This window comes from Eurytemora carolleeae, unplaced genomic scaffold (genome assembly GCF_000591075.1).
Source record: "Eurytemora carolleeae unplaced genomic scaffold, Eaff_2.0 scaffold1101, whole genome shotgun sequence".
Taxonomy (NCBI): domain Eukaryota; kingdom Metazoa; phylum Arthropoda; class Copepoda; order Calanoida; family Temoridae; genus Eurytemora; species Eurytemora carolleeae.
In genome coordinates, this window is record NW_019397031.1 from 86859 (window position 1) to 97826 (window position 10968).

A 10968-nucleotide genomic window follows, 5' to 3' on the forward strand; every position below is an offset into this window, starting at 1 on the left:
AAACTTTTTTACCAGATTCTCTGATGAAATATCAGTTTGGGAGATAGAGGATAATTCTTTAGTTTCTGCAAGTTCAAAAAACCGTGAAAAGGCAATAGGTAAACTTTTAATAGACATAAAGGAATTGAGTCTTTGCCACAAACTCTGAATTTCTAATCCCTATATCTTTGCAATCTAATGTCGTATACTCAAGATATTTCAAACTATGAATAATGTTAGATCAAATAAATTAGGTTTAAAATATCAACGGGTTACACTTTCAGGTTGCAAAGATATAGGGATTAGATAATTTTAATTTGTGGGAAAGACTCAATTCCTTTTTCACATTTTTTGCTGCTATCCTCTCAAAAGCTGAAACTTTTCATTGTTGTCTTTTTGGAAAAAAAATATTAGACCAATCATTGCACAGGTACATTGGTAACTTGCAAGGAACTATCCCTGTACAACCTGGTGTTGTGGACCTTTCATATTTTCTTAAATATCAAAGGTTTACGCCATTAGATTTTAGAGATACAGAGATTTGTAATGTATAGCTTGCGTCAAAAGAAATGCAGGGGCAATTTGTTCCAAAACTAAAACTTGGCCCATTTCTAACACTGAGTGTTAGAAATGGGCCAAGTGTTAGCTTTGGGACTTAGAACTGGACCAAGTGTTAGTTTTGGAACTAATGTTCTTTGAAATACAAAATCATTTCACCCATTTACTTATTTCTGATATCTGTAACTTGGATGTCTTTGTTTGTGGCAGGGATAGGTTTTGATATATCTAGATAAAATTATTTGCGGCATGATGTTGAGTTTGAATTTTGTCTCAAAAACTTAGTTTTGTTAAATGAATATTTATCTCAATTTCTAATTTTATTTAAATTAAATCCAGCAATGCAAATTCTGTTTAAAGAATGTTTAAAGATTAAACTATTTTTTATTATTTAATTAATGTAAATGGACCAATGTTGATAAATTTATGTCCAAAATCCAATTAATAAATATTTTTTTCATTGATCAGATTTTGTCGGGAAGTTGGAGGCGGTTGGAGGAACTAACATTAATGATGCTCTAGTTCAGGAACATGTATCAATCAATCAATCAACTAATAAACATGTCTATCAACCAATCAATCAATCAACTAATAAACATGTCTATTAACCAATCAATCAATCAACTAATAAACATGTTTATCAATCAATCAACCAATTAATCAATTAATAAATTAATCATGAATTTTGTCTGTCTTTCAATCATCGAAACAATATTTCTGCTAATTAATCAATATATTTGTCAAAAAATTTTGTAAGTATTTGTATTTTGTAAGATTATGAATTATCAATTAATCCATTAATTAATTAATTAATTAATTAATATCTATCTATCTATCTATATATACAAAAACGAACCAAAAATGATCGTGTTTAAACGATCCTTTTTTGTTCATTTTTTTAGGAAAGCAAACTTTAACAAAATACAGAAAGATTTAGCATAGTCTATAATAAAGTTTTAATTTTTGTTAGTATTTGAATAAAGATTGATTAATGAATGTGTATAGGCTTTGAAAATTGTAACACACATTAAACAAAAAGGAAAAACCAACAAAAAAATCTAAATCTAAATTATATCTGTAAACATTTTTACTTTAAAAAGGGATTGTTATCTTAACGCTTTCCTCATCCTGTGGCCGAATTTAATGAATTTAAGCCTAGTCTTAAATCCGTCAAAAACCGGGTTCAATTTAGCGCCGGCATAAATCTTAAAGCAATGAATACGATATTAAGTGGAACCAACCATATTTAAGCCGCGGCTCAAACTCTGGTCGGCTGAGATATAATTTTTCAAAATTTCAATCATTTTGATTTTTTTTTAACTAATTGAACAATCCCTTTAAACGAAAATGTAACAATAAACTAATGTGCACAAATTAAGTTTTAAAAAGAAAAGAAAAAAGGTAAAATTTTGAATTTAAAGATATAGAGTAGTTAGTGCATTCCTCTTGTTCATGCTTTGAGTTAGCCCATTTCCCGGCCAAATATAGTTGAGAAGAATTTCAAATATTTTGCAGCAGACAATAAAATATAAAACGAGGCATTCTGCGCATTTCTTCTCTTATTAAAAACATTATTGGGACAGTTCTCAATCTTTGTAACTAAAATATGGGAATAATGAGAATTATAAATAATTTTGGTGGAAAATAAGATAAAAAACTTATGATTTTTTTAATTTTTCGACGGAGTTTATTTTAACTTTTCTATCTTTTCTTTTTTAAATATTTGGTTTGGTTTCTTAAAGGAGTTCTTGATGGGGTGCAATCCATGATTTTCTTCCTAACTGACGGTCATCCAACCCAGGGGGTTACCGATACAGTCCAGGTATATTTCAGGAATAACACATTAATTACATTTGAACCAAAAATGTCTAGATTGCAAATGTTTATAAAATTTCATGATTTGTTTGTTTTTTACCTGGAATCTGGCTAAAAGATGGACGTCTCTACAATATCTAGCAGATGACATTTTAAATTTGCTATAAAATATTTGCTGTATCTAAATATTCTTCAGTTTATCCTGCCATTAAAACCCCATTAAAAGAACTGAGCTGAAAACTTAAGAATGGTGAATATCAGGATTAATGCTTGATCCTCTCTTTTTGATAATCTCAAGATTAACATAATCTTGCAAGATTATCTTAAAAGTGTATGAAAAACGATAAAATTCAAATTAATATTTAATCATCTGAGAAACTGTAGCAGCCAATCAGAGAAAAGCGGGCAACCAATGAGAGAACAAAAATATTCTCATTAGAGAAAACAATTAACGTATATCCAAGGAGAGATAAAAAGAGTAGATTAGGACTAAAATGAAAAGTTTCCACAATGGATATTCGGATCAAGAAGTCAGGATTAAAGTTTATCCATTCTAAAGTTCCCAGCTCTGTATGCGTACATTCAAGTTACCCTCCATGCAAAGATGGCAATATTTGAATCATGCAACGGTACCTTGAAACCTTAATCTGATAAAACGGTACCTTGAAACCTTAATCTGATAAAACGGTACCTTGAAACCTTAATCTGATAAAACGGTACCTTGAAACCTTAATCTGATAAAACGGTACCTTGAAACCTTAATCTGATAAAAAATGTGGTAGATAGTAGATACTGTCGTTTTTCCTCAATTGAAAAGTGATAAATTCTGATAATTTCTCCATTGCTTCTTATAAGCAAGAAATGCATAAGTCACTTTTGTAGAAAACCCGCAAATGAAATAAAACAGTTTAAAGAAACAAAAAAGTGGATATCTAATTCATACTCTTGATCAGACAAAGCTTTTAAGGGTAAATCGAGCATTGCCATCTTTGCATGGAGGGTCCCTTTAAATCACGCTTATAATCCCTTTAAACAAAGTGAGTTGGAGATCAGAACTGGATTTGAACACCTAGTTTTGATATCCAATGCATGGCACTTAACCTGGCAGGGTATTCAAGAGAGATTCACAACAATGAAGTTCTGACTTCTGAGCTGGGAACTTTTGAACGGTGGATATCGGGATTAATGCTTGATCCACTCTTTTTCTTAATCTCGAGATTAAATTACGCTTGTTCTCCTCTTGTTATTAATCTCCAGATTTCAATATTAAAAACACAAATCCAGCCAAAAAAAAATATTAAAATGAAGTATTTTTTTAGATTTTAGAGAATGTTCGGGAAGCCAATAAAGACACGAAAGCAGCAATATTTAGGGATTTACAATTTAAAACTTATTATTTTTTAAATGTTTAAAAATGTAAAAACTTTTTTGCTAAATATTTTTTGTATTCTTGCTGAAAATGTTTAAAATTTGCTAATTTTAGTTTAGCATTTGGCATGCACACAGATTTTGGAATGCTGAAAACTTTATCTGTTCAGGTAAGGACTGTTAAAGCGAAACATCAACATTTGATTCGTAAAATCAAAGAAAACAAAAGAAATTTGAAATTAGGAAATTTTTGTTAGACATTATAAGGATAATGTTGGTGAAAACAAAGTTTGTTAGATATTCCTAACATTATTTTTATAATTTTTTAAACAATATCCCATCCTCCCTCGTATTTATTTCCTACTGACACTTTATTATACAGGGTTACCCACAAAAGATAATGACGACATAAAACATTTTAAATGGAAAGGTTGACATTTGGAGGTAAAATCGCGGTTAACTCTGCAAAATAATACAAAGAAAGCTCTATAAGAAACAATAACTTTAAGAAATAAGATTTTAAAAATCTGCCTCTCGAAGTTGTCTCTAAAGTCTCCAAGTTGTCTCTAAAGTCTCCAAGTTGTCTCTAAAGTCTCCAAGTTGTCTCTAAAGTCTCCAAGTTGTCTCTAAAGTCTCCAAGTTGTCTCTAAAGTCTCCAAGGTGTCTCTTAAGTCTCCAAGGTGTCTCTAAAGTCTCAAAGTTGTCTCTAAAGTCTCAAAGTTGTCTCTAAAGTCTCCAAGTTGTCTCTAAAGTCTCCAACTTGTCTCTAAAGTCTTCAAGGTGTCTCTAAAGTCTCCAAGTTGTCTCTAAAGTCTCCAAGTTGTCTCTAAAGTCTCGAGTCTTTCTGACCAAGAAATATATAGACCAGGAACCGCCATATCTGATGCGTCAAATCTGTGTACTGCAGTGGGAGGAGATCAAAACAAAAAAGTCAGGGGCAACGCATCATTTTTGATGGAAAAGGGCCCAAGGGGTGGAAGAAGAATATATTGTATTTTCCATATTGACCAGAAAGCCAAAAATCAGAAGTATTCCCTCTAACTTGATATATTAACTTGTTTTTTGTTGGACTGTTATATTAAATCAGAGCTTTAGTCCTTTCCCTTCAACTTCTGTGGGGGCACTGGGTTTGTTTACATTCCTCCCGCAGAGTACAGTACACAATTTGAGTTGGGCGTTCCTTTATATATTTCCTTGTTTCTGGTTAACTGTGTAGTATGTTAAGGTATGGGTTTTATTATTGTTCTTTTTCTTAGAACTATGGTTTTGCAAGGAAGATTTATACTGCATCAGATGCAAGTCTTCAACTTGAAGGTAAAACAATTATCATTAATAAAAAATAAAAGACATAGGATATATACACAGTTTATTCCAACCCTGCCCAATTATTCCAACCCTGTACAGTTATTCCAACCCTGCCCGGTTATTCCAATCCTGCCCTGTTATTCCAGCCCTGCCCAGTTATTCCAACCCTGCCCAGTTATTCCAATTCTGCCAAGTTATCTTAACCCTACCCAGTTATTCCAACCCTGCCCAATTATTCCAACCCTGTCTAGTTATTCCAACCATGCCCAATTATTCCAACCCTGCCCAGTTATTCCAATTCTGCCAAGTTATTCCTACCCTGCCCAGTTATTTCAATTCTGCCAAGTTATCTTAACCCTGCCCAGATATTTTAACCCTGCCCAGTTATTTTAACCCTGCCCAATTATTCCAACCCTGCCCAGTTATTCCAACCCTGCTCAGTTATTCCAACCCTGCCCAGTTATTCCAACCCTGCCCAGTTATTCCAACCCTGCCCAGTTATTCCAACCCTGCCCAGTTATTCCAACCCTGTCTAGTTATTCCAACCCTGCCCAATTATTCCAACCCTGTCCAGTTATTCCAACCCTGACCAGTTATTCCGACAGTTGTTTACAAATTACTTTTTTAAATGTTAGGATTATATAAAGAGGTTTCCAGTCCCATACTGTCACAGGTAATACATCGATAATTCTAATAATAGTGATAATTATAATTAATTTTCAAAATAAACACAATTAATTTTAATAATAATTTACAATTAATGTAATGATAAAATTGTTAATATGATCATTGATCAACGATGATTATGATAACAATGATAATAATCATAACACTGATAATAATCAAAATAATGATAATATGATAATAACTAAGATAATGATAATGATTATGATTATGATATTAATAATAATGATGAAAATAATGATGATAATTATAATAACACTGATAATAATGATTTTTAAACACAAATTGGGAATTTTTGCTTCATATTTTTTTAATTACTAATGTAATATGATAACAACATAACAACATTAGCAATGATAACAAATTACAATGATAATAATGATACTATTAGGTTGAGTTTAACTACTTGGATTCCTCCCTCTTAACCCAATCTATCACTGAAACTGTTTTCCATACTTTCTACCAGGAACTATATCTTTTATTCGAATCATTATCATCTTTAAATTTTATTTTCAAGATCTCAATATTTATTATTGTAAAGCGTTATGGATTACATACATACTGTTTTGAATAATGCTTTACAACATATTTATCAAAATCTTTATTAACTTGTGCAAAAATATAAAATATTAGGTTCGATACTATCTTTATTTCAAAGTAAAATTCTAGTTAAGTAAATTTTAAATTGATTATTTTTATTTTCGGGTTTTCTTAAAACGTCGCTCAAGGATTTTCTAAGGAAAGATAAAAAGTGAAATAAAAAATTCAACAATCTTTAAAATACTGAATCAAAGTCTCTGTTTAGATTATACCTGAAAGTAAATATAGAATTTTTCAAAAGACATTCTAAAAGTGGAGGGAAGATCCTGATCTTGATCCTGATCTTGATCCTGATCTTGATCCTGATCTTGATACTGATCTTGATCCTGATCTTGATCCTGATCTTGTTCATTTTCCGAAAAGTCATATAATTTAATTTACCATAGACATTTTAAATCATGAAGAAATAATAAGAAAAGGGGGTCGGGTGAGTAGGGGAAGGGTAGCAAGAAATGGGAAGGAGGTAGCAAGGAGAGAGGAGGGGGTAGGTATTGAATAAAAAGATGTGAGTAGGGAGGAGAAATGATAGTTGCTGGTATACTGGATGCTGGACAAGAAGAGCAGTTTATTGAATATGAAATCACTGCAACTCAGGTTTGCTAAAAAAAATGTTTTCCACTTATGGAAAATATTCTTATCTTGAGTTGGATTTTTCTGAAAATATGGTAATTTATTTGTCAAAAAATTGCCCTTTCTAAACATATAAAGACAAATGTCACAACTTGTCACCCCACACAAAACTTATCATCCTGTTTCAAAACTTGCCATTATTTACAACATGTGTTTCCCTATACAAATATGTAACCCTGCAAGGCTGTACTTATCATCTTGTTTAATGAAAATCAAAAAGTCGTCTTTATTTCATCTTATTCTTAAATAATTGTAAATGTTGATTACTTATAAAGTTGATAATGTTTAGAGTTCTGGTCAGTATATTCAGTCAGGAAATATTGCTGCTGCTGAGATTGTACCAATTAGGAAACCAAAATAGTTTTTATTTTTTATTTTAAAGTTTTGTTGCAAATTGCAATTCTTTGATTTAGAAAGAAACGGAATTACTGGCCTCGAACTTACAGACTTACATATATCTTTCCTTTCTTTTGGAAATCCCAAGAACAGGAGTTTAGGTCTGAATAGTTCCAAAGACGTACTAAAGAGTGTATTTATTTTTTTTAAATAATTAATATTTTACAAATTATGGTTTAGTGAGACTGTTGACACGTATATAGATTTCCTACCTGACACACGGTAAATAGGGAGTAGGGAATAGGGAGTAGGGATTAGGGAGTAGGGAGTAGGGAGCAGGGAGTAGGGAGTAGGGAGTAGGGAGTAGGGAGTAGGGAGTAGGGAGTAGGGAGTAGGGAGTAAGTAGAGAGTAGAGAGTAGAGAGTAGAGAGTAGAGAGTAGAGAGTAGAGAGTAGAGAGTAGAGAGTAGAGAGTAGAGAGTAGAGAGTAGAGAGAATTTCATGCCATTTACTTATTGACATTCTAGGATTGAGTACAATTTTCTGGAAAGACTATGGGCCTATCTTACAGTGCAGAATCTGTTCTCTAAACTTTCCAAGGTAAACTATTGATTACTGTATTCTTCTCTAAGACACTGTAAAATATCGTCTTCTTCTCTAAGAAACCATAAAATATCGTCTTATTTTCTTAGAAACTATAAAATATCGTCTTCTTCTCTATGAAACTATAAAATATCGTCTTATTTTCTTAGAAACTATAAAATATCGTGTTTTTCTCTAAGAAACTATAAAATATATCGTATTCGTCTCTAAGAAACTATAAAATATCGTCTTCTTCTCTATGAAACTATAAAAAATCGTCTTATTTTCTTAGAAACTATAAAATATCGTGTTCTTCTCTAAGAAACTATAAAATATATCGTATTCGTCTCTAAAAAACTATAAAATATCGTGTTCTTCACTAAGAAACTATAAAATATATCGTATTCGTCTCTAAGAAACTATAAAATATGGTCTTCTTCTCTATGAAACTATAAAATATCGTCTTCTTCTCTAAGAATCTATAAAATACCGTGTTCTTCTCTAAGAAACTATAAAATATCGTCTTCTTTTCTAGAAAATTATAAAATATTCTCTTCTTTTCTCCAGGATTTTTGCAGAAGTTTGCTATTTTACGTTAGTAATGTAAGAAAAATACATAATGAAAAGCAAAAACCATTTCTCTAGTTTGATCAGCAGTGTAGGAGTAACATAAAGATAAGATAAGATATAATTTACTTATATTTAGCTAAGCATACCCTGCTCAACTACTCCTTACTATTTATTAAATAGCTTAACATTTTTTTACTTTCCAGGGGCAGTTCAACGATTGCATCTTATATAAGCTAACAAAGAAAAAGTTAAAATTTCATGAAATGTTAAATAGGAAACCTTTGAGCAAATTTAAGAAGTTTGTTTATTATTTCCTGTTCAGGGAGAACTTGTTTCCTGTGTCCAGCCTGGGCCTCTGCCACCAGTTCTAGGTAAAACTAGTTTATTTTTGTACTGCATCAGAAATTGCGTAATTTTGTAAATTTTTAAAGAGCAGGGATTGGTCATTTGCAGGTTCCTCCCATTTTTCTAAGAATCCCCTATTTACCAATTTTATGTAAAAATTACGTATAATTAGCTTATTTTATGAATAGTTGGTGACAATAAAGCATAGGGAAGGTTTTTTTCCGATTTAGAGTTTATTCATAAAATTAGGTTTCTTCCTTATATTTAGAGGAAAAGAAAGCCCTAGATATCTGTAAATCTGCAGATTAAGAGGAAAACATGTATTTATTAATTTGAATTTATCAAATTATTGGGTAAAACTGGGTATATATCTTTTGTGAAATTAAATAATTATCTAGAGCAGGGGAGGGTCCAGTTGCCTGTGATATTATATTCCATTTTATTTAGAGGAATTGGGGACAGGGGATAGTTTTAACCATAAGATTGGGTTTCTTTAGATGTATGGGAATAACCTTACTTACCAAATTATGTAATCTAAGCGTAAATATTACGTAAAATTTTATGCAGATTTGGTGAAAATACGGCATTAGGTTTTATGGGAAGGCACAGAGAATGGGCTGTCTGTTTCTAGAGATTTATTTATTTATCTGTAATATTGGATTTCTTTAGATCTAGAGAAAGAGGGAGCTGGGGATGGCCTTGTCATCTGTAATAACCTCGAGAGGGCTCTTTATCTGTCACTTAGGTAAAACATCTTCTTTTTAAATTATCACGCTTTTGTGTAGACCTCTTTTACATGACAGTTGGTAAACAGTTTAGAATGTCGTCTTCCATAATTATTTGACGTTAAATGATTACCCATGTTCGCCGTCCGAGGCAGTAAACACAAGTGATTGCCCCTCTTGCTTGGCTCAGAAACACAAGGCCTTGTTCACATTATTTGTTAACGATTAGGAAAAAAATAGTTCCTTATTTGTTACAATAGAATCTATGTAAGAAAGTCCCGGGAAAAAAAGTTTCTAGAAAAAAACCTGGAAATAAAAAATTTGGGAAAAAAATCCGAATTCCGAAGTCCTTGGAAAAAATGTCACTGGAAATAAAGTCCTGTGTTTTGAATTTCTGGGACTTTTTTCCAAGGACTTTTTTGGCGGTAACCGTTACATTACTATGTAAACAATCCCTATCTTCTCTTTGTAGTTCAATTCAACTCTCAAATTTTTATTAATACCTGTCTAGATACCAGTTTGTGACTCCACTCACCTCCTTGGTGGTTGTGAAGCCAGACCGGGCCGAGAACGGTGATATCGGGGAAGCAGACCGGTTTCAGGACAAGCTCAGTATCCTGTCCGGAACACCTAGCACTCTATACCTGTACAGAAGTACACTTGTATTTGTAGCCTTTCTCTATGTACTGTATTAGGACTAAACATTACTAATTTTAGATGAAAAGTACATTACATTTAGAGCTGCATGTTCTTAGCTTACAGATTGAAATTCGCCTGTAAAATTACATTAATAAAGGGATTGTAAGCGTAATTTCATTGTACCCCTCCAAGTAAAGATAGCAATGCCCGATTTACAATGGAACCATTGAAATCTTAATCTGGTCCAATTGTGGAAGATAATATCGTTTTTCTGACTCTTTAAATTTCTGCAGCTTGTTTCTTATAAGCGATTGAAATGTGCAACTCACTTTTGCAGAAAACAAGAAATGAAAATAAACAAAATCATCAAATCTAATTTTTTCTTGTTCAGATTAAGGTTTCAAGGCCTGGCATTGTAAATCGGGCATTGCCATCTTTGCATGGAGGGTCACTTGAAATTTCGCATACAGTCCTTTTAAAGCAATTACTATACTACAGAATCTTATGCTTAATTATTTTTTAAAGTTGTCTTCATAATCGACCTGTAGTGAATGCATATAACTTAAAAGATTTGATTTGCCACACTTTTAGATCTTTGTATCATTTGATCTATAAAAATGTGACTCTATTTACTATATATATTTTGACGAATGAGGGATTAGAATTATACCTTTTAAGACATTACTTAGTAATAAGCTTGTGAGCATACAATTTTACGAACTAGAAATGCGCAAAATACATCAACTTTAAACTATACCCCATGTAAAATGTAAGTGGGGGGGGGCTGCCTTGCTTCCTCTGTGAAAACGTCCCTGTTTTAACTTTAATTGTTG

At 31.9% G+C, this 10968-nt stretch overlaps 1 protein-coding gene across 1 annotated transcript; it reads left to right on the forward strand.

The window, feature by feature from the left end:
* Positions 1 to 8: 8 nt before the first annotated feature.
* LOC111711270 (inter-alpha-trypsin inhibitor heavy chain H4) lies at positions 9 to 10968 on the forward strand. Its single transcript, XM_023485570.1, has 16 exons — positions 9 to 98; positions 1006 to 1064; positions 1543 to 1576; positions 2280 to 2359; positions 3672 to 3724; positions 3836 to 3890; positions 4977 to 5034; positions 5661 to 5698; positions 6101 to 6175; positions 6823 to 6903; positions 7229 to 7287; positions 7516 to 7557; positions 7802 to 7874; positions 8749 to 8797; positions 9441 to 9516; positions 10008 to 10968. The coding sequence occupies exons 4-16, from the start codon at positions 2303 to 2305 to the stop codon at positions 10189 to 10191; spliced, it is 900 nt and encodes a 299-aa protein (XP_023341338.1). The 5' UTR covers positions 9 to 98; positions 1006 to 1064; positions 1543 to 1576; positions 2280 to 2302; the 3' UTR covers positions 10192 to 10968.

Coding starts and splice junctions, on each gene's coding strand:
- LOC111711270 (XM_023485570.1), top strand. CDS start 2,303: ATGATTTTCTTCCTAACTGACGGTCATCCAACCCAGGGGGTTACCGAT. Junction 6,176..6,822: donor TTTTCCATACTTTCTACCAG/GAACTATATCTT, acceptor AGATGTGAGTAG/GGAGGAGAAATGATAGTTGC. Junction 9,517..10,007: donor GCTCTTTATCTGTCACTTAG/GTAAAACATCTT, acceptor ATACCTGTCTAG/ATACCAGTTTGTGACTCCAC.